At 38.6% G+C, this 23,973-nt stretch overlaps 1 protein-coding gene across 28 annotated transcripts in view; it reads left to right on the forward strand.

Moving 5' to 3' along the window:
- The first annotated feature begins 7,347 nt into the window (after nt 1–7,347).
- COL25A1 (collagen type XXV alpha 1 chain) overlaps nt 7,348–23,973 on the forward strand; it is a 505,896-nt gene continuing 489,270 nt past the window's right edge. For 14 of the 28 annotated variants that reach the window (XR_001902741.3, XM_021938691.2, XM_021938694.2 and 11 more), the window contains exons 1-2: nt 7,349–8,356; nt 9,400–9,469. Coding sequence is in view for 24 of the 28 variants with exons in the window: in XM_021938691.2 (XP_021794383.2) it covers nt 8,060–8,356; nt 9,400–9,469 (367 nt within the window). In the remaining 4 variants the exon portion in view is untranslated. Of the gene's footprint in view, nt 8,357–9,399; nt 9,470–23,973 lie in introns of all 28 variants that reach the window. The other 14 variants (XR_647184.4, XR_647185.4, XR_647186.4 and 11 more) reach the window with 3 other exon arrangements.

The following is a 23,973-nucleotide window of genomic DNA, read 5'->3' on the forward strand; positions in this document are numbered from 1 at the left end:
ATAAACTGGAGCTTTATCTTCAAAATCATCTTGTCCCTTCTAAAAATGAGTTATCCATTTGCAAATTGGTGATTTCTTTGTGGACACTGTCTCCTTAAGCTTTTTGTAAAACATCAGTGATTTCACCATTGTGCCACCTAGCTTCACCATAAATTCCATAAATTTGGTATCTTTTCTTGCTTCAATTTTAGGAGAACTCCTGTTGTTCTGATGGGGACTTTTTTTCAAACTGATGTTTTATCCTTAATACCTCAAACTAGATCCTATTAAGATATGGTCTAACAAATTAGTATGAGTTTATTTTGGTGCAAAGCATTTTGAAATCCATGCATAGTTTTTTCATAACATGCATCTTCCATGAACTTTTTGAAGATCCCTCATATTATCACCTTTTATATTTAGGTTTATAAACCATCTCCCTTTAATTTTTGTGACTTCTATGCAGAAAAATTTAATTTTTTCTGTCTGAATATATAGCAAAATTGATTGAAAAGTTCACCTTTTCCTTACCCCTCTGCAGTGTTATTTCATTCTCATTTTCAGTACCTATATATATGTGAGTCTTTATTCTACTTCTTTGGTTTAATTTCTGTCCCTGAAGCAATGCTAAACTGGCTTAATTACTATATCTTTATAATATATTTTACTATCTGATAGAACCACATTCTCTTTTCTGTTCTTCTTTATAAAAAGTATCTTAGTTAATCATCATCTCTAAGTGAAATGAAATTATTCTCTTTGTTTTTGAAATACACAAAATAAAAACTTGTTTATAAGTGTTCATAGCAGTTTTATTTATACAGCAAAAAAAAATGGACCAAGTGAACAGATGAACAAGTCATGGTGTATTCTAACAGTGGAATATTACATCATAATAAAAGTGAACAAAATATAACACTATAGACAAATCTCAAAAACATGTTGAGCAAAAGATGCTAGGCACATAAGAATATCCATGACTGGGCAGAGTGGCTCATATCTGTAATGCCAAAAATTTGAGAAGCTGAGGTGGGAGGATCACTTGAGCCCAGGAGTTTAATACCAGCCTGGGCAACATAGTGAGACCCCATCTCTAAAAAAAAAAAAAAAAAAAATTAGCTGGGCATGGTGGCATCTGCCTGTAGTTCTAACTACTACTCAGGAGACTGAGGTGGGAGGATCACATGAACTCAGGAGTTTAAGACTACGGTGAGCTGTGATCATGCCACTGCACTCCAGCCTGGGAGACAGAGTGAGACCCTGTGTCAAATAAAACAAAAAACCCCCAAAACACCCACCAAAAACAAATAACAAAAATATATACTGTATGCTTCTATTTATATGAAGCTCTAAAACAGGCAAAACTAACCTAAAATGATATCAAATACATTAATGGTTGCCTGTTGTAGGGACTTTTCCAAATTATCTAGTAGCTGAAATGTTGCCCTGACGCTATTTTATACTTGTAAACTGAAATAGGACTAAAATCAGGATTAGGATATACCATTGCCCCATAGCATAATCGTATGGATTGTTCTTGCTTTTCAGTGTCTACGGGTCAATAAACGGACACTTTTAAAGTAATAATAATAATAGCAACAACAAGAGGTAAATGTATATTGCACTTAATATCTACCAGGCATTGTAATGCCTTCACAAACCATTCCAGCAAAAGATCCTAATGGTTAAGTATTATCATTCTTCTTTTATAGACGGCCCAGAAAAATGAGGCACAGAAAAGTGAAGTAATTTACCCAATGTCCCATAGCTATTAAATGGCAGAGCTGGATAATGAATGCAGGCAGACTGGCCTTGGGTTCTGTGTTCTTAATCATGAGCTGACTCAATGATATGAACATGTTCAGTGTATGTAGCATTATAAGAAAAAGTTGATTTGGAAGTTCAATGAAAAGTTGCCTCTTGTTTGAGTTAGCAATATAATTGGTGACTTTTGGGGAAGAACCCATTAAGTGGGGCTATTACCTTGTTATTTAAGATTTGAGGAAAAAAATTACCTCCTCCTTCCAAATAAAACAAAACAAGAACAAACAGCAAACATAAAACTGACTCTGCATAGAGGATTGATATTTTGGAGGGCTTGTATTATCCAGATTATTGCATTCATACAGCTGTAAGCCCCTTGCTTAACCAGGCTTGTATAAATGGGATCAGTTTCTTGATCTGTTTGAAAAAGAATTTTTCAGCCTGTCACTAAGAGCTAAATCCTTCTTTTCTGCTCTTCTGCTCCTAAAGATATTTATAATTTGTTTATGATTTATTGAAATTTGCCTGGCTGTGGGAGAACTGCATCTTTTAAGTTTCGGTTCACTTAACTCTTTGCTGCCTACTCCATTCCCTTTAGGAAACTTTGTCTTCTTAAAAGATGTTTCCATGAGTTCACATTCTCATCTGAAGAATATAAAATAACATGCTTAATACTATACACAATGTATTCTCCCATTTTCTTTATTAAGGTACTTAGTGGACGCAACGGGTGGTTGTGGGTATATAAAGACGGCCACAGGCCGGGCGTGGTGGCTCACGCCTGTAATCCCAGCACTTTGGGAGGCTGAGGCAGGCGGATCCCCTGAGGTCGGGAGTCTGAGACCAGCCTGACCCACATGGAGAAACCCCATCTCTACTAAAAATACAAAATTAGCCAGGTGTGGTAGTGCATGCCTGTAATCCCAGCTACTCGGGAGGCTGAGGCAGGAGAATTACTTGAACCGGGGGGGGGGGGGGGGGGGCAGAGCTTGCAGTGAGCCGAGATCGTGCCATTGCACTCCAGCCTGGGCAACAAGAGTGAAACTCAGTGTCCAAAAAAAAAAAAAAAAAAAAACAAAACAGGCCACAAATCTCTTCATACATTCGCTTCTGCTTGATAGCTTTGTTGGTGAACTTTGGTGAAAACTGTGGTTATAAAAACCTTAGCCTCAAAAACCAATGATGCTAAAATATATTTTCTAATAAAACTAAAATTTTTTTTGCAATGTAGTTAATATCTAAAAAGAGCATACCACGATTATCTCAGCTATTTACTTTGGGCAGATAATCTTTCTAAATACACATAAACCATCAGAAATTTTAGTATATGTTAGTTTCTCACTTCTATGCTTTATCTCCTTTAAAGATTAGCCTCCTAGAGGTATATAGGAGTGGATTATGTCTTTTTCTTCTTAAAAAACACTTTTACCCACTTAAAAAGCTCCTTTCTTCTGTCTCAGTTCTCCCCTTTATCTTTTCTTGCTCTTTCTCCAGGTGCTTTCTTTCTTACTTTAACTTCCTGATATGCCTCTCTGTCATTAATCTTTATTTCATTTTTTTCTGTCATGGAGATTGGTAACAATAGTACTAGCAGTGGGCCGGGTGCGGTGGCTCATGCCTGTAATCCCAGCACTTTTGGAAGCCAAGGCAGGAGGATCACTTGAGCCCCGGAGTTTGAGGACAGCCTGGACAACACAGAGAGACCCCATCTCTACAAAAAATAAAAAATTAGCCTGGTGATTACCTGTGGTCCCAGCTGCTCAGGAGGCTGAGGTGGGAGGATCATTTGAGCCCAGGTGGTCTGGGCTCAGGAGGCTGGAGCGAGCCATGATCATGCCACTGGACTCCAGCCTGGGCAACAGAGTGAGACGCACTCGCAAAAACAAAGCAGAAAACAGTAGCAATGCTGAGTCCTGGGTCAGGATTCTGGCTAGGCTAGCATCAGTAGGGAGGAGAGATGAAAGGGACTATACAGCTTGGATGATTTATTGTTTTTGAGTTGCATTAATGGGAGGCATCAAAGAAACAACTTATTTTATTCAGTTTAATATGTCCTCATAAAGGGCATCCTAATTTTATATGACATGAGAGAGGGCATATCTCTCTGATCCTTTCCCAGTGGGCATGTCAATGAAATAGAAATGTATAAACATTTGACAGACAGCGCTTTGTTACTACAGGGTCTGCTTGAGTTGTAGGGCATTATGGTGGTTCCAATATCACTTATGATGCTGTAGCAGATGAACATTGATTTCTTGTGATCGTGATGATATTGGTTTCCTTTGCTCTTGTAACAAATTATCACAAATTAGTGGTTTAAAACAACACAAACTTATTAATTATAGTTCTGATAGCCAGAGGTCTTAAAATCAAGGTGTTGGCAGGGCTGTGTTCTTTCTGTAGGATCTAGGGGAGAACTTGTTCCTTATCTTTTGCAGCTTCTGGAAGTTGCTTATATTCCTTGATTTGTGACCCCCTTCCATCTTCTACGCCAGTATTCACATCACTCTCACCTCTGCTTTTATTGTTACATTGCCTCTCACTCTGAGACCCTGCCTTCCCCTTAGAAGGACCCTTGTGCTACACTGGGCCCACCCACATAATTGAAGAAAATCTCCCCACCTCAAGATCTTTAACTGAATCATATCTGCCAATCTGTTTTTGCATGCAAGGTAGCACATTCACTGTTTTGGAGATTAGGACATGGACATGTTTGGGTGTCCATTATTCTTCCCACTGCATACCTGTCCTATAGCCCGCTGTTTGCATTTTACTATTAATACTATTGATATTAGTCAGGCAAATTGGAGTCAGCTGGACTATAGCATTTTTAGTGCTATTTTTACTTTTTTGAAGCCTCCACATTGGAACCAAAATAACAACTGTGCTTTGATGAATACACAGAACAACATGCGTTCAAACCCTCAGAGCTTTGTTGATCCACACGTTCTCTGTGCTTGATGCAGAGAATCTACTGGGTTTTGAAATCTTAGCACTAATGGCTGGTATATTTCTGAGGTATTGTGCCCACCAAAGACATAAAGCAAATCTAATCCTTTGGATAAAGATCTCAAAGCCACAAAATTCCAACTCTATCTCTCTACTAAGATCTAATAGTGCTGAGGGCTTGCAAGAGTTGTTAATGTACCTTCTCATGGCCAATTTACACAAAGCATGCTATAAGAACATTGCATCATCCAAATTAAATGTGTAACCTACTGTAGGCATCAGTCAAGACAGAAAATGGCTTTTCTAATGAAATTTTAAGAGCGGTGTGTTGTCCAAAAGAAAAAGCTCTTTATTCTCATTGTTTCCACACTTCAGAGAAGTTGATGTGGAGAGTCTGAGAGGAAGAATGAGCAATGAGGCTGTTGAGATGGTAGACAAGGGGGTTTGTTGTGGGGGTTGAAAGATGTAAGATCTTTGTCCTAAGGACAACTGGAAGTATTGAAGGACTCTAAATAGATGAGGAGAGGAGGGCAAGGGAGAAGTCAGGGCCGGCTACTGGGTATTTTGGCTTGGGGAGACTGGATGGATGGCAACTCCATTGGCTGAGATGGGAAACAGAGAAAGCAGAGTAGAGTTTGGAGGTAAGCTGCAGGTTACATTGGAAATGAGAGTGAGACATCCAAATGGAGATGGCAAAGAGGCAACTGGCTACATGGATCTGAGGTTCAGGAGAGAGGTTTGGGCTTTCGATATGAATTTATGACTCATCAGTGTAATGATGGCCACTGGGAACTCTACTGGAGAGAGTATACAGAGAAGAGAAGAGAAGATGGACTAGACAGAGGCCCAGGGAGCACCAACTTTCAGAGAAATGACAGGAAAAGCCTGCAGAGGAGACTAAGGAATAGTTAGAGGTTACGGAAAGAGTTGGTACATTAAAACATTTGTACCCATTATTTGGGTCATTATTGGAAACATGTTTAATCACAATTAAATGTGACTTGAAATTTATCTCTTTAAAATTTACTTAAAAATTTTATTTATATTTAAAAGAGGAACAGTAATTCCTCACGTCGCAGGGTTATGAGGTTCAAAAAAGTATTTGAAAATATTTTGGAAAGTATTATACCAGTGGTTCTCAAACTTTAGTAGTATATATCAAAATCATTTGGAGGGCTTGTTAAAACACATTGCTGTTTTTTTTTTTTTTTTCCAGTAGTGGTAGTAGCTAGCGTTTCTGATTCAGATCTGTGGTAGGAACCTAGAATTTAAATGTTGGCTAAGGTCTCAGGTGATGCTGATGTTATTGGTCTAGGACCATCCTTTGAGAACCACTGTGTAATATAAATGAATTATGGTTTTCACTTTATAGCAAAATTCATTGAGTTTTCCTCCAATGTTAGTCTCTTTCTTCCTCTAATGCTGTTATTTCCTTACCTTGCTTCATACCAAGCAATATCCGTCTACACGTGTGAAAGACCAACCAAGTGTAAGTATTTTGTTGATTACAGTCAACAACGTTACAACAAGCAACGACCTCAGGTTAGCTTGATCAAGGAGAATAGGAAAAATATATGGTTTTTTTTTTTTTTTTTTTTTTTTTTTTTTTTTTTTTTTTTTATAGGGAGATAAGAAGGAACTCTTTGGAATAAGAGGTGGGATTTCTGTTTTCCCCAAAGTCAATTAGATGTCAAATGCTACTTGTTACCAACTTTCCAAAATCCCATTAGAGACCCTGTAATTTGTTCCAGCGGGAACAGCATGAGGAGAGTCAGGTAAGAGGAAAAACTGACTTCATTCTTCATTCCTTTCCTAAATCCTGAGAAATGCGTATACTTCAACACTCCCTTTTACAATCCCGCAAACCAGGGAATCAGGAAAACACATTAGCATCCTAGTACAGACTAGGAATACAGAGCTGGGAGGAGACTCTGCCGTCAAGACAAGGAAACTGGGGGAGGGGAGAGAAAACTTCCCCTCGTTGGAGAATCTGCGGGCGGCATTGGGAAGAGAAGGGAAGTGGGGAAATGTACCTCAGACGTCCGCCAGACACTTTGCCTCCGGGCATGTGGGAAAGTGAGGGAGGAGGGAAAAACGCTGCACCAGAGCGAGACAGCAAGAGCTCCTGCGGCTGCTTTTGAGTGAAGATCGGGAGAGATAGAGCGTTTTGCTTCACATCTTCCTCCCGGAGGCCATTTCTCCATTTTTAAGTGGGATAAAGAGGGGGCGCTGGACTGAGTCAGTATAAGCCAAAGTTGCCACCTCTTGCGCAGCAGACCCCGCTTCGGCCCCTGGCCCAGGCCAGAGAGGTGGCCTTCGGGGACGCTGAAGTTACTCTGCGCAGGGGGAGGGGTCGCCAGGCTCCTCTCCAATCACGGTGGCCGCTCCAGCTATTTGCATGCATTATGCTAATAACAGACCTCCTGCCCCGCTCCCACCCAAGCTTCCCGCCCCCCTGGGGGGTTCCCTGGGCCGGCCCGCGGGCTGGGCCAAGGTGAATACATTATGATAATAAGGCGGGCTCCTGCTTTGGCTTCGGAAGGGGGGCGCGCAGCAGCGGCAGCAGCGGGAGCCACGGGCCGGACGCCGGGCGCCGGGAGGGGGTCGGGGGAGGGACGTCGTGCTCGGAGCGCGCGCGCACTCACACACACACACACACACACACACACACACACACTCACACGAGCATCCCGAAGGGTATTTAAGGATCGCGCACGCGGGGTTGCGGAGATCTTTCGGGCAGCCGCGACTTCGGCTTCGCGACTAGCATTGGCTCCTTGGGTTTATTTGGTTTTCCTCTCTTCTCCCCCTTAGCCGCCCCTTTCGCGCTGCGCTCTAGCGTGCTCTCCCAGCCTTTTTGCTTTGAACTGAATGCAGGTGGGAAACAGGTCGGCGTGCTGAAAGACACCGAGTAGGTAGAAATAAGGCAAACTCACAGAGGCGCAACAGGTTCGGTCCTCCGTGGCCAGGGCGAGCCGCGGCCCCGCGCCGTGCCTCGGTCGCCGTCCCTCGGACACTGAGCGACCGCTGTCGGGGACCTCGGAAGAGGTGTCTGTCCTCTGGGAGTCGGAAGAGCTGTCTGGGTGGGCTTCGTCTTGCTTTTTACCCCACCGCCACCCGGTCCCCGGTCTGAGGGTGCTTTTCACTTCCAGCTGGGAGGAGAGAAGAAAGCGGAGATAGTGCACGCCTGCGGGTCTGGACGCTGAGCAAGGCAGGGGTCCAATCTCCGCTCGCGGGCTTGACTCCACCAGCTAGTTGTGCAACCACAGGGACTGAACTTTGGAGGAATCGACCTTTTTCTTTCCTTTTAGGATTATTTAAGGTGTAGAGGGTGGGAAGCGAAGCCGAGACGGCCGACCCCGCCACGATGCTGCTGAAGAAGCACGCAGGAAAAGGAGGGGCCCGGGAGCCCGGATCCGAGGACTCGAGCCCTGCCGAGCAGCATTGTGCCCGGACCATGTCACCGTGCGCCTTCCTGGCGGCTCTTCTGTCAGTGGTGGCCGTGGTGTCTTGCCTGTACCTGGGTGTGAAAACCAACAACCTCCAGGCGAGGATCGCCGCTCTCGAATCCGCCAAAGGGGCCCCTTCCATTCATCTGCTGCCTGATACCCTGGATCAGCTCAAGGCTATGGTGCAAGAGAAAGTGGAGCGACTTCTGGCTCAGGTGTGAGAGGCTGGGGTATTTTGCATCTTGTACAAGCGTGACTCTGTGTGCATGACTAGCCGCTACCCTTACTGTACGCAAACTTGGTGTGGCTGTGTGTGTGCGTGCGCGTGCGTGTGTTAGGCAAGGATCTATGCTCACTGTAGCATATATTTATATGTGCACATCCCTTGATATCCTCATCCTTATTTCTAATCTTCCCTCACTCTCTCTTAATGTTTGCATGTTAAACACATAGGAAGTTCTAAAAGGGGGAAAGGGCATTTTACCTCTTTTTAGTTATCCTAAGTCACATGTGAGGCTTTCCCAATTGTGGAGAGAATATTTCTTGCAGAAATAGCATCTGTTAAATCTTTTACATGTTATAAGATGGTTACGGTCATAGATATTAATATACAAAAAAGGTAATCACTCTTAAATGTAAAATAATCTCTTGTATAATGTAAAGTCAATAATTTCACACCTTCAATCTTTTCATATTAAAAGTTTAAACGTTTTTTTAAAAGTAGCTTTATTTTTGGTAAAGGTTGCAGTGCCGGAGTATTTATGAATGCAGAGCCCTTGGAGTTGAGAGTTGAAAGGAATCTATGCTATGTTTAAGGGCAACTTTAGACTAGAGTAAGGGGGTTTTCTGGAAGCTTACCCTAGCGGGGAGCCTATTTGGCAGTTGTTGCAGCCTAGCATGATAAAGCAGTTGACCTTCATGTATAAAATATTGGCTGTTATTGGTAAGCCACAGCTTACCTAGTACTGCAACATTTTAGTGCTAGGTTTTTACATTGACTGCATGAGAGAGTGGTGATAGGGAAGAATGGAGAAAGATGTTACACAAGTCCAGCAATGTTGATACCCTTTCAGTGGTCATTGTCTTTTTTTAGGGCTTAGGCATGGTTACTTTCTTGACTAGAGTCCAAGTACTTATGTAAATATTAATTATGCAGGTTATGAAATGCCGGTAAATCAGGCGTATGGCCAGAGTCCCTAAAGACTCCATGCCTCTACAGTGCTACTGATGATTGTTAATAACTCTTCTTTTCCTACAGAAATCCTATGAACATATGGCTAAAATAAGAATCGCAAGAGAAGCACCTTCAGAATGTAACTGCCCAGCAGGTAAAATGGAACTTCTTTAACAAGGTTTCCTCCAGAGCGGAGCATTTTAAGACAAAGGTCCTGTGTCTGTCAAGTCTACCTGTAATAATAGTAAAGAAAGAATGCAGACTGCAACTTGCTTTAATAAAATCAACATGTCTCATTCAGAAGGATGGAAAATAAAGCCCCAAATATTATTTTAAGCAGCATACCAAGGCCTGTTGTGGGAAAGCAAAGGAGATAGAGATAATCACCAAAGAAAATATAGGCAAGGTGATGTACAAAAACAAACATCTTAGATTCACAAATTGAAAAATATTCTTCAATTAAATTGTCTTAATGCCGACAGTGAAAAGGACTGTAGAACTGTTAGATTCTGAATTCCTGGCTCGCTCATATTGCGTTAGTGCAGATTTTTTTTTTTTTTCTTTGGTTTATTCCCTTTGGCATACGATTATGTTAGTAAACCACCTTCACTTCCTTTCCTGCTGTTTCTATTCTATTAAAAAGATTCCATCTCCTATTCTATAGCTAGAGATGATGACTGAAAGAAAATCAGTTCTTTATCTTGAGCTTCCCATTACAAACTCTTGCATTCTCAATGACTTTTGAAGAAGAGGCTCTTATACTTTTACCTTTTTTTTCTGTGTAGCTTCAGGGAACTATATTAAAGACAGCATATTAGTAGAAGGACAGGGAAGAAGGACATCATGAATAAGACCCCCTGGGTAATCATTAAGTCTTCCTTCATGTACCTTTGAGGGCTTGGTAGTTATCTCAGACCTGACAATTTAGAAGCCCTTGGAATATGGCCATTGGAAACATCTAGTGGATTCAACTCATATAAGTCATGGAAAACTCCCATGAGTTGAGATGTTTATTTCAGATAAACATTGTTAACACATTTATGAATATGATAGTTTCTTTTACCATCACTCATGGAAAGTGAGTCTCTTAAAATTTCTTTAGTATTAAGGAACATGATACTTACGTACTTATATATGAAAAGGCAAGTTCTTGTTTTTTTTCATATTCTGAAACCTTTTCCCCCTCATGATAACTTGTTTTGGCACAGCTAAACAAGGCACCACATTTAGAAATTTTAAATGTCAACTCCAGGTTGTACATTATACAAATTTTACTATTTATATTCTGTTAAATTTTTGAACATAAGAGAGTTATATTTTTTAAATGAAGCCCTTTTGAGTGAGAAGACATATACGTTAGGTACCAGAAAAACAAAGAGTTAACCTTTGACAGTGTAGGTCTCATTCTTAGTTGTTTTAAGTTGGAAAATATCTCAGAAGTCAAATATTCAAGGAAGGCACTTTTCTAGTGCGGGAATTAACTCACAACCACCTCATCAGCCTGTAGGGATTATTTAAATTCCCAGGACAGTTGGTACAGAACTTCACTGATCATACCACTTAGAGTCCAGCATTTTTTCGTATACGGTATTCTTACTAGCTCTGTGAACAATAGCTAGTGCTTAATTAATATGATTCTTAATGAACTTAGTAAAAATAGAAAAATGACAACCACAGCATTGAGTTCTATTTTTTGAGAAGATATAATTGTTTCAGGATGTTTAATGTAGGCTAGCTACGAAGTCTAACTTGTAATCTAAAAGAAATCTATTACATTTAAAATTTACTGTATATTATCTTGGATTATTTTGGACCATTTTTTCATCTTGGCATGTTAATGTAATAATAAATGGAGATTTCCTAGGCTTTTTTGTTGGCTCCCACTAATAGCTGCTTTACCTCTTGCCACCACTAGAGCTCCACATTACATCAATTTTTACCTGGCAACTTTCGAGGTAAACATTTGAAGGTGTGCATTCTAATATGCAGAATCAAGCAGGTTTCTTGCTGACAAACTGCTGTGATGGAAACACTAACTTTGGCTTGAGGAATAATCAGACATCATCAAAATAAGGACATTATGTTGAAAATAATATCCTGGGGAAAACTCGTTATTTCGAATTATGGTCTGTGAAGAATTGTTTTAGGGAATGAATGGGCTGACCAAGAGGATTAGAAAAGAGATTCAGCACTTCCACCTGGTTTGGCTCTAACCCTGGTTTGCAGTGACTAAGAGATGTCACCTAGACATCTGTTTGTAGGGCAGAGTGAGACAAGTCTGTGACCTCAGCTCAGTTCCTGTGGACAGATGCCTACCCCTTGAAGTTGACACTCTTGTTGACAGTTTCAGTCACAGAGCCAAGGACTGATAGCAAAGAAGCAATGCTGTGTTGTTTGCGTTCACTCTAATTGCTCTTGATAGAACTCAATCCCAGTGAGGTTTATTCAGGTAGGCTCTAAGGTAATCATAGAATTTATAGATATATTTTTATGCACAAGAAGGAACCTCTGTGAGGGAGAGATGAAAAAGACAGTTTTTAAAAAATGGCTTCTAATGGCAGGGGATGTACTCTCTAATTTAATTTTCACAAGGACCCTGAGTTAAGTATTAGTAATCTCATTTTACAGATGAGGAAACTGAGATTGAGAGAAGATGATTAATTTAACATAGTAAAGGCAAGGTCAGGATTCATGCCCACATCTGATAGAACCAAAAGCCCAGTCTACCAAGGAATAGAGAATAAGTATAGGTTTTGAACCTGGATAATTCTGGATTGGAATCTTGGATCTGGTACTAAATAACTGTGTGACATTGGTAAAACTAATGAACTTTCCTATGTTCTAATTTCCTCATCTCCAAAAAAAAAAAAAAAAAAAAAAACCAAGGGAAAAAAAGACTAATAATACCTTCCTTAGGGTAAGCGTTTACCTAAATAGTCTGGCATATTAGTGGCTATCCATTAGACAATAGCAATTACTATTCTTTTTAGTATATTATATGCTACTTAGCTCTACTGTGATCTACAGAGACATAAGAAATAGGTGGGAAAACTGAGACCTGGAGATATTGTATAATTTGCTAAAAACCCAGTGGCTAACTATTGGCAGGTTTGGACTAGAACACTATACTTAATTAAATAAATATATCTGTAGATTATTCATGCAGATAACCATACTGGTCAGTATTTCTTGGTGCTATATAAATATTGGTTCTTTTTTGATATTTATATAAGTCTCCTAAATTATTCTTACAAAAATTGCAGGGAAAACTTTTGACCTTTTAGGTAAACCATGGTTGAAGTGGATAGGACCTGGGCTTAAAAGACCATGGGGATATTAAAGAATATCTTTACAGTTTTAATACCAGATGTTTACAAAAAGAAATAGCTTAATTGTGTGACTCTTTTTCATTTTTTAACAGCCTATTGCAGTAAAATTTATAATATTTACCTATTTTAAGATTTTAAAAACAGATTTATAGAGTTGGGCAGCCATCACCACAATCCCGTTTTAGATCATCTTGTCACCCTGGGAAACTTGCATTTATTTCTTTCATGCACTCAGAAAAACTCTATTTTAAAAAATATTTGGTTTAAAGAAACCCAAAATAATTTAAAAAATAATAATTTTTAAATTTCCATACAAATTGAAGCTTTATTTAGCAGAATATTTGTTTTAGCAGTAGCCGAACCAGAGAAATTCAGCTGGAATCTGTGGCTTGGCCTCTGTAAAATTCAACTCTAATTGGAGAGAATAAGTTGGCTCTTTGCTATGGCTGTAGAATTTAGTTTTGGGTTCTGTTCTTGGAATCTTACATAAAGTATGCATAAACCAGGCATATCTATGAGAAGGTTTTTATGTTCCAGCTGATGAAGAACACTGGGAGCCAGGCAGCCAACCAAAAGATGTGTAGATCACAAAGCTTTCCGTATCTTACTCATCAGTAGTGTTGCCTGCCCAGGATGTTAGGTATAAGAACCTCTTTGGTGTAGTGGAGGAAGAATGAGGATGCAGAATAAAGAATCCAAAGTTCTAATCCTGGCTTTGTCATTAACTTGTTATGTAATTTTCGGAAGTCATTTCCAAGAACACCTCTTACAGTTTCTATTTTCATATCTCCAAAATAGGAGTGCTGCACAAGAATGATTTTGAAGGGCATTTGTCAGTTCTTCAGGTTAAATGAAAAGGCTGCTGTATGCCCAATACTGTACTAGACATTGGGAAAATGTTGGTGTACAAGGCAGACTTGGTATCTTCCCTCATGAAGCGTACATTTTGATGAGGATGACAGACAATTCTTTAAAAATGACATGAATATACAGGTATGACAAGTGCAACCAAGAAAAAGTATAGTGGGCTTTGGGGCAGATGACTAAAATATCTTCCATTTTTGTAAACCCAAAGATTTTATTTTTCTTTTCTCTGGGGAAAATAGAGAAAAAAGTATAATTCTCTTCTAGAAGTTCACAATAGGAGAAAATCTGGTTTCTGATGAAAATAAAAGCTCTAGCAATGGATAAAAAGCTGATTTGCCTTTTAGCTCTCCAAGAATTTATGAACAGATAGAGGTGTACTGATACCTGGTATACTTACCCCATGTAAAACAAAAAAGTGACTTTTAATGTGTAAAGGGTTGTTGTAGACAGGAGGAGGATGGCTTATTCTTCTACTTTTCTCCTGAAAATAGGGAGAGTTAGGTTGAGTAAGGAGAGAAGCTTCATGTCTGGCTTACTGAACAGTACCACTGGACCTGGCTCCTGTACATTCGTGATAATCATTCCATGTAACACAGCTAGTCATTTGCTTAGAGAATTTAACTAGACATAAAAAACATACAGTAGATAACTTCTGAGGTCTCTCTGTACACTCCAAGTCCGTAAAAATGATGGTGTACAAAATAAGAATACAGGTAGGCAAGCAATTCACATAGGCAAGCAAGATTCATAAATGCAAACAATATTGCCCCTGGTGACTGACCTCGTTGTCTGTGTTCTCAGTTTTGGGTGGAAATAAATGTTAACTGTAGCTTGATGGTTGTGTACTCTTTCCCATTGTATAAGAAGAACCTTTAAATTACCTTTCTAACATAAATTTACTTTCTCACATAAAACTTGTGTTTCTTACTATACATGGTTTTTCACTTAGGCTGTATGTTTTTATCCTAACACGCTGCACAGTGAATGGAAAGAGTGCATCAAGTAAGGGAGTAATAGTAGATTTTCAATTATGTAAGGTAAAGAATAGTCAGAAACAGTTTGCAGAAAGAAATCAAATTAAAATGCTATAAATTTTATTTAAATGAGAATAGCAGGCATTCCTCTCTTCTTATAAGGCCAAACAATACAATGTGATATCTGAGTGCCTTCAGGCATCCATGTTAAATTGTTTCAGTCCTAATGAGTACAACAGTTTGGATGTAACACTTTTAGTTGGTCCAGGAGTGACAGCTGGTAAAAATGCCCAGTCACCCAAAGGGCAAATGACAAATTGTCTCTTGAAGCAATGTTCTTGTTTCTTGGCTTCTCTTGTCTACAAGTTATTAGGAAGCTAATTCTTAAACTACTCTTTTCTCTTTCTTGCCTTAATAATTCTATTTTTTTCATTAGCTGGGAATTACTTAAGAAAAGGGTACAAATTCTGCATAGAGTTTCATTCATTCCAGCTCATTCAAATTATATGTAGACATAAGAAGCCTTTCAGGGCCATAATATCCTACCATGCTTCTGATTGCTTTGTAATTGTACAAAATCAACCACGTGATGTTAATGAAAATAGTATCTGAATGTCAGGCTTAGGTCTAGGGATGAGAAGGGGCATCCTCTTAACAACAGGATTAGGTAAATGGAGAGCTGATGAGGAAATACGTCAGAATCAGGACTGCTTTGCAGCCCAGGGGGGCATTTCCTGTTGCAGGGAACCTCACAAGACATTTATCCAAATAACATCAATCTATGTTATCTCTAGTGGAAACCGTCCAAAACCTATCATGAAAAAGGTTTTTATTTCATACTATCACTTTATAAACAATTACTTGGTGGTTTGAAGGAAGCTGAGAATGTGAAAACAATGTATGAGTCAATCTGGGCTGTGGCTATAGCCTAGTATGTGATGGTTAAATATAGACGCATCCCCAGCCTCCCTGGTTTGCCAATATGGGTGAAGTTCCATGTGGTGGTTTAACACACCATGATATTTAACACTGTTTCCCCGGTTTGTTTTAAAAAATTACTGTGGTGTGCCCGCATACTAAATTCTTAGACATGGACAGTTACTGCTTCATTTGGGATTTATTCAGAAATCTTGCAATTAAGAAATATTATTTTAAAATTGACTGTTTTAAATAAGTATAGAAGAGTGAGAAGCAGAAGCAAGTGGAAATCACCTACAAATTAAAATTGAGCACTTTTCATTGGCATCATGTATTCCTCCAAATGACTATTCTGTGTCATTTAAACGAAAGGAGCCCTTGAGGAAATGACACCAGATGGCAGGTACCTCCCCTTTGTGACCACTAGGAGGAGGAACTGAGCTGAATAGCAGGACTTCCTCTCTTCTGCCTCCTCCTTCCCAGTTAAATCTATAGCTGACTTCTATCTTTTGACTTCTGTTTGCGATGAAAAAGATTCATGGAGGAAGCAAGGAATTTCTTCCACCTATATTTGAAAACTCTAGTGTCCTATCAGCTTTAAGATATTTAGAATAATCTAGTAAATTTCACATTTATATTAGTCAAAACGTTCATTTAGTAGATAAACTCACAGATATGAAGTTTAAGCTACTATCCCAGTAGATAGAATAAATGAACTAAATGTAATTGAACTTACCTGTTGAGGATTTTGTACTTACATTTTGGAATTTTTCAAAATCCAGAATCATTTGGAATCACTGTCATGCTTTTGACATAATTTCATCTAGAGTCTTCATTTCAACTTTAAGTTGCCACATAATATGAGAGTTGAAATGCATTTTTTATTTTTCTTCATATTGTATTCTTTAGTCTTATTGCTAAATTCATCTTTTTGCTATAAAGGCATATTTAGTAGACATAGACCTTATTTGTCATGAATGCCAGGACTATGTCTGTTCATTTGGATGTTAATTATTTAGATTTTAGGAACTCTAGTTTCCTGGATTATGTACACAATATTTTTATTCTTGTATTTGAAATGTGGTCAGCACATTTTAAAACACAATTTTCGCATTTAGGCTAAGTGGCTGAGTAAATTGTATGAATTGTAGCCAGCTCTAGTTTGTACATTATGGTAGTATTGAGAGTCAGAATGCGTCTAACTAAAAGTAGCTGATCAGGGAAGGGGTAAAGTCTATTGTTTTCCCTTCTTTACCAAAGAGTTCACATGTAAGGAGAGTAAAAGAGGGGAGGAAAAAGCCTCTTATATTTCCTAGTCTCTCAGAGTCATGTTTCTCTATCATCATATTTAGAAAACTTGATATTTTAGAGTTCTTATTGTTATATAATTCTGGACAATAGTTAGGGAGTCAGAGGAATTCTCCATTATAGCTTTGTATTATACCTCCATTTTTGATCTTTAAGATGCTACAGTGAAATATGTCAGGAAAATTGATCCATTTCTTACTCAGCATTCTGATGTCTTAGGTCAATGCTGGGAGCTATCAAAGGTAAGTTGTTTGTATTACCCTTCTAGGAATTATGAAACCCCAATGTGTCATCTCAGAGACTCCAGATTCCAGCCAGCATTTTAAGATAATATATGATATGATCATAAGATGAAAGTGATTTCCACAAACCACTCAAAAACCTACGCTTTTACTTTAAAGTCATGCCAGAAATGCTGGCCAGTTCTAGGGCTCCTAAGTGAACTTTGGAACAGTAAAAATCATTTTTTACTGAAAGAATTAGGGCACAAGGTCAGAGCAGATGACGTTCAAATGGAAAAATGCTTCTTAAATAACTGCTTTTCTCAGGATGGTTATCAACTTGATTGGGAATCAAGTGGGTTAAATGGGTCAAGGACCAAGTGACTTTTGTGGGCAGATCCTGACACATGCTAACTGGTAGGTGGTCTCATGGTATGACTATTCTACTACCAATGTCATTTATGGGCTCACCGCATCCCCTAAACTTCCCTCCAAACCCCTGTAGATATACTGACAGTCTCTTCCCAGATAAGTGATCTCATGGTACAGCTGTATTCCACTACCAATCTCACTCGTGAGCTCCTTGGCAGGGACTCTGGTTTGTATCTGTGTATCTCTAGGACTCATCATAAAGCTCTCTATAGAAGGTTCTCTATAAAATGGCAAGATGTTTATAATGGAGATCTGAAAATGTGGGTTGAGGCTTTTAATGTGGTGCATCACTTTCCATGCATTACTATTCTCATCCCCATGCCTTTTAAACCTTTTCTCTGAGAACTTTGTGAGCCATAACATATTAAAACTAATATAAATCTTGGAGATTAAGTAGTACAGGGATTTTATAACATTTATTTAAAAGGCTGAACCTTTTTAAAAAATGAAATTATATGAGAAACCCCAGCATATGAAATTGCACACAATGTTAGCTACACTGATTGACATCAGAGACTAGAGTGGGCAGAAGCCAATAGCCTCCATGCTCTTTCTTTCTGCTGCCCACCTCTCTCCCCGATGCTGGCCCCTGAGGCATCTCCAAAGAACCTTAGGACTCTGTAGGACACTATTAGAAAATTATTGAAATTGCAAGCCCCAGAGGACTTACACTTGTCAACACAGAAGTGATCTTTGAAATACTGTACTAGAAGCATGACTAGAAATGATGGTAGTAAAATTATTTATTCAAATTAAAGTCTGAAAATGACTATTGTTGTAATATCATCTCTTTAATGGGTTGGAGTATTCTAGCAAGGAAGCTGATGTAATAATAGTATCACAGGAAAGCTGGGTAAATGCACTGTGTAACTGAGCATGGTACTGTTCATTAGAAAATCTACATCTCACCTCATCCTTTTTCTTAAAGTCTCTTATTTTTTAAGACTTCAAGTCACAATATTGTTCTTGTTCTTCTAATAACAATTTTCTGTTTTTTCAAATTTCTTCCCTTATGTTTTTACTTATTTTTTGATTCTAGATATTCATACAGAACTTTATTACCAAGTTACAGCAGTTCATTCTTTTAAAATGTATTTACTTAAAGCAGTTGAGTTTTTGATGAATAGTTAATATTTAGTCCACGAGGTAGTATGTGAAAAATAACTCTTCCCTAAATTATATTATTTATAGAAAATATGTGTTATAAGACTTCTAAGATCTTCTAAAGATATTTCTAAGATCTCTGAGACTTTCTTACTTGATTTGATTTTTGGTTGTGTATGAAAATGATGATGTTTGCATATTGAAATTTAAGTTGATGGCACAATGAGAATACATGAATTGCACATAAATAGTAATAGGAAAAATCTCTAGGAATTAACAGGATTTTAGCCAATAGTAAGTGAGATATGCAATACATTTCACATAGAAAGTATAAATCTGGCTACAATCATACTGTAATAAGTACTGCAAAAGAAAAGTTGAAAGACAATACTCTCCCTCACATTGAAATGAATGCCCACTGTCATCAGCAGCACTATTTACTGTATGAGTAGCTAGCTGTGGACAGTTGTTTGGCTAAGTGAAGCACCTTCGTCACTTGTCTGGTAGGACACAGAATGACACAGCAGTTATACAAGTTATCAAGCTTTGGTGAGCAATTTATTTTCTCTTTAATACACAGTCTCAAACTGTGGACTTCAAGGAAGACTGGAAGAGAAAATGACTTCTTTTTTAACTGGTTACTTTGTCTTCTGCAAAAAGACTATCAGTAAAGCAACAAAAATAGGAAAGTTGAACAAGTAATAAAGTCCAACCCATGTCCCTGCAGGCTGCATGTGGCCCAGGATGGCTTTGAATGTAGTGCAACACAAGTTCGTAAACTTTCTTAAGACATTATGAGTTTTTTTGCAATTTTTTTTTTCTCATTGACTATCGTTAATGTGTGGTCCAAGACAATTCTTCCAGTGTGACCCAGGGAAGCCAAACGATTGGACGCCCCTGATACATGCCAACCAAAGCTATTATAAACTACAAAAAAAGAGATTTAACTAAACTGTATTCCTTAAATTTCCTTCCCAACCCCTATAGATACACTGACAGTTTCCCAGGATTTTAAGCAGCAAGTCTGACAAGTTTGACTTAGTACTACCATACATGTTAAGCATCTGGAAGTTTTTAATTTGAAAAACCCCAAACCTCTAGCATTGAGAAATTACATCCGTAAAGAGACCAGGACTTTTATGTTCTTGCATATAATTTCCTCTGTACAAAATTATTTAATGCTCCAAGTTTTAGCTACTTCTGGGGATACTTTCCTGAATATTGGGTTGGTTCTGCAACCAAGTTCTGTATGAGGAATGCTGTATATTGGTGGTAAAATTTATGTTACCATTTTTGGTATATTTAAAAAAGGTTCATTTATTTTTATAACAAAAAATGCCTTGAATGGAGAAGTTTCAGGTATACATTCTGTATTCTGTGGGTGAGCGCATGACATATTAGATTCAGAATGTCTTTTATTCTTTTAAGCTTTCATCTTTTTGAGCAGAAAACCCTTGCTTCTTTTTTTTTTTTTTTTTTTTTTTTTTTTTTTTTTTTTTGTGAGACGGAGTCTCGCTCTGTCGCCCGGGCTGGAGTGCAGTGGCCGGATCTCAGCTCACTGCAAGCTCCGCCTCCCGGGTTTACGCCATTCTCCTGCCTCAGCCTCCCGAGTAACTGGGACTACAGGCGCCCGCCATCTCGCCCGGCTAGTTTTTTGTATTTTTTAGTAGAGACGGGGTTTCACCGTGTTCGCCAGGATGGTCTCGATCTTCTGACCTCGTGATCCACCCGTCTCGGCCTCCCAAAGTGCTGGGATTACAGGCTTGAGCCACCGTGCCCGGCCAACCCTTGCTTCTATCATCAATCCTCAAGAAGAAATCTCAGACAGAGGAATTTTATAATCAGTAACATGTATCCCCTGTATATATGTATCATACATCATTTTTTTCTCATCATTTTCAAGTTATTACATCCATACTTTTGTTTATTTGTAATCATATACTGCTAGCATTTTAAACATTCACACTGTTTCACATTCATAGGATGTGATGAGATTAATAATGTTAATTGGATTCCTAAAGCACCAAGAGTAAATACAGCAAACAGGCCCTCAATCAACAAGCATTGCCCTAATGTGATCCGCGGTTGGCAAGCAGAGTGGACAGGAATGTCTTTGGGAGGCAGCCATATAGCTATGAAACTACAAAAACAGAGGATGTTCTATGTCCCTACATAAGAACCCCATTCTACTCAGGGGGATCTCCTATCTTCCCTCCCCTTCTCTAGCATGGATAGAACCCCTATATTGCCTCCATTCTGTTGATGACACCTTACCTGGGTTACTGTCAGCTTCTGATTTGGAGCTTCATGACCCTTGGGTCCTAAAACCTCTAGACCTTTCCTGGGTGATAGCTATATTCATGATTCAATTTAGCAGCATAACTGAGAAAACATCAATGGCAAATATCAATATTTCTCCCACATTTCAAAAAGTAGCTGATTGTTTTCTCAAAAATTACTATTAAAATACAAATTTCAAGAAATAAAATTATGAGTTTCATACAGGTGTAAAATTAACAAGTGTTAAAGATTTTACTTAAATCATTAAAGAAGGAACTAGTAAGGTATTATAACCACTTCAAAGGAGAGTTTAAAGACATACATATTTTTAGTTCAGGAATGTTGAAATTGATGTACGAAGGGAGGCAAAACGGACTTTTTCACAGTGGGAAGTCGGTTATACTCAGAGAGTTTGTATGTCTATAGACAAAAGTGATTTTGTGATATTGTCTACAACTTACACAGTTATAAAAATAGCTCTCAAAGAATCAGAATCAGATACATAGGAAAGATGTGCTATAGACAATGCATAGTTTTCCATAGGAGCACACATTTTTCCCTATATGACTAAAGCAACTACATAGGAAACAGTTCTTTAGGTAAGCAAAAAATTTTGTGTATATATGTGTGTGTGTGTGTGTAATTTAGTATTCCTGGTAGTAATGATTACTTATTATTCTGTTTCCTTTCATATTCCTAACCTATGGATTTGGGAGACTAAATGGTTTCATTTCTGTTAAAATTAGTTATTTAAAAGACAGTTCCTCTGAGTTTGGGCTTTATATACTTTATCTGCTAGGCCCATGGGGGTGGTGCTAATTGTTATGCTATTGCATTACTGGTATGATTTACATCAGTGTAAAATGGAAAATTGTAACACTGACAATTTGTTTGAGTTGGACACCACTTTGGAAGACTCTGCTTCCTATATTTAGGTACCAATGAATAGTTCCACTAATGTTGAAGAAGGAGTTGCTGACCTCGTCTTGTGTTTTGGGAAATTATGTACAGGCAGTTACATTAGCCTTTCTCCCTTTTCTGTACTTTCAGGGAACCACCCTATTAATAATAGTGGCTATTATAAATATTTAATATAAAAAACCTGAAAAGTAAGATATACAAAGGGGTTAAAGATCATCTTTCATCATAACGGATTTTGCAGGGAACCACATTGTGATTAGAAAAGAAAATGTTTGTGAGTAAGTCAATTCCATGCTCCTGTCTTACATTTTTCACTGTGTGTATTTAGCAACAGAGCAAACAGAGCATGTTATACTAACTCCATTACTGTATTTAAAATTTTGAGCTCATAAATGATATTTGTTTCGTAATCTACAAAAATATCTAGCCTTTTACTCTAGCAAGGGGTGTAGAGGAGGAAATCCTTAGTTATTCCTGAGCCTGAATAAGGCTGAGGAAGGGGAAGGACTGAAGGACCTTTTTGAATGGAGAAACCATTCATCTGTAGACTGCATTTGCTTGATATGAGCATATGGTTGCCTCTGGGATTTTATACTGCTATTTTGGCCCTCCTGGCTTTGACTTCAGATATCTCATCTCCTAGTTTGTTTTTTTCTTGGATACTTCCAGCCAGTTCCCATCTTACTCATGCATGTGTTGTTGCTTCAGACAACGTTGTTTTTAATCCATGCTTTGAAAAATTTGTCTATTCTTGGCCCATATGTCTCCCATTGGCCTGCCTTGTTTGATCTTGCTTTACCTCTTCTACCCACATGCAGCATTCACTTTATCAGCTCCTCAAACAGCTCGGCCTTCAGCTTCCTCGGTATGTGGATGCTCTCCTCTGCTCTTGCCTGTCTCAGTTGCTGCCACCTCAGCAACTTGGATTTTGGCAGAAGAATGGCTGAAGCTAGATGATGGCCTTGCCTATACATTCTAGGAAGAAAGTATGTCAGAATGGGGGCTATGGGTGAGGGGAATCCATTGAAACTACAGGTGGATTGGTGGGTTTAGTAGGGAAATATTTATCTTCATTTAAAAGCAAGTTACATTCTGGTTGTCTCATATTACTAGGTAGAGGAGGGATTGATTATAAATATTAAACATTTTAGATATTAGTATTTAAAAATGATATATTGTGGTTGATAACTGACCTCTGGTATTACCTAACGCCAGTAGACTCAGACAAAGGTGAAAGATCATGTGTATAGCAGTCTTTAAAAATTTTTTTAATTAACTAATAAAATGTTTATTGTGACTTACCATGGGTGAGACCCTGTGCCAAATGCCTGACTGTTTAGGGAAATAAGTAGGCTGCTAAACCCTTGTGAAGAGCTAATGGTGTCAGATAAGCAGACTGAAGACTGCAATAGAATTAATAGTTACACAAGTATGGCCTGTAGCCAACCGTATACAATTTTAATGGATTTAAACCTACAATGATCAATGATAATTGGTATTTGAACTCATAATTCCAGTTTACTTTTCATAACTTCAAAAATAGTAACGTGTTATCAGAGAAATTGGTATTTGGATTTTTTTTGTGTGTGTGTATTATGATACTTTGCAGAAATGCTGCTAACACACCAATGAGATGGTTTTTCTGAAGATAAATGATCTCTGCCAGTTGTTAGGTCAACTGTCACATTTTTAACCCTTCCCCAAGATGCCTTCCATGGCAGTTATTGGAGCCTTGCTGGCTCTCCTAAATGTTGGATCAGACTCCATGGTCAAGTTTTCTAGCGAAGGCGGCATCTCTGGGTCTTGGTTAGACTCCCTTGGGTTGTAAGAACAGAGATGGAATTAGGTGGCCTTCAGTAACAGTGATATACAGATTTTCAACCTTCCCATTACTGATATTTTGGATTGGTTAATTCTTTATTGTTGGGGGCTGGTCTGTGCATCATAGGATGCTTAGCAGCATCCTTTGTTTCTATCCACTAGATGCCAGTTGCACTCCTTGGCTTCCATAACCAAAACTGTTTCCAGATCTTACCAAATGTCCCAGAGGAAGCAAAAATCATTCCCAGTCGAGAATCATTCTTTACTTATTCCCAGTGAATGAAAAAGGCAAGAATATATACTCTGCAGCTAGTTCTCTTAGAAGAACAGGAAATGAAGGGTAGTCAGAACAGTCAGGATATATGATCATCTTCTCACCAGGAGGCATCCATTTATAGTACCTGCTGGGGCCTAAGAATTTTTATTTCTATTTCTATTGTTTTGTCAAAGCTGTTCTTTCCTCTGCATTGTAGCTGCTTCTGT

This window comes from Papio anubis, chromosome 3 (assembly GCF_008728515.1).
Source record: "Papio anubis isolate 15944 chromosome 3, Panubis1.0, whole genome shotgun sequence".
Classification (NCBI taxonomy): domain Eukaryota; kingdom Metazoa; phylum Chordata; class Mammalia; order Primates; family Cercopithecidae; genus Papio; species Papio anubis.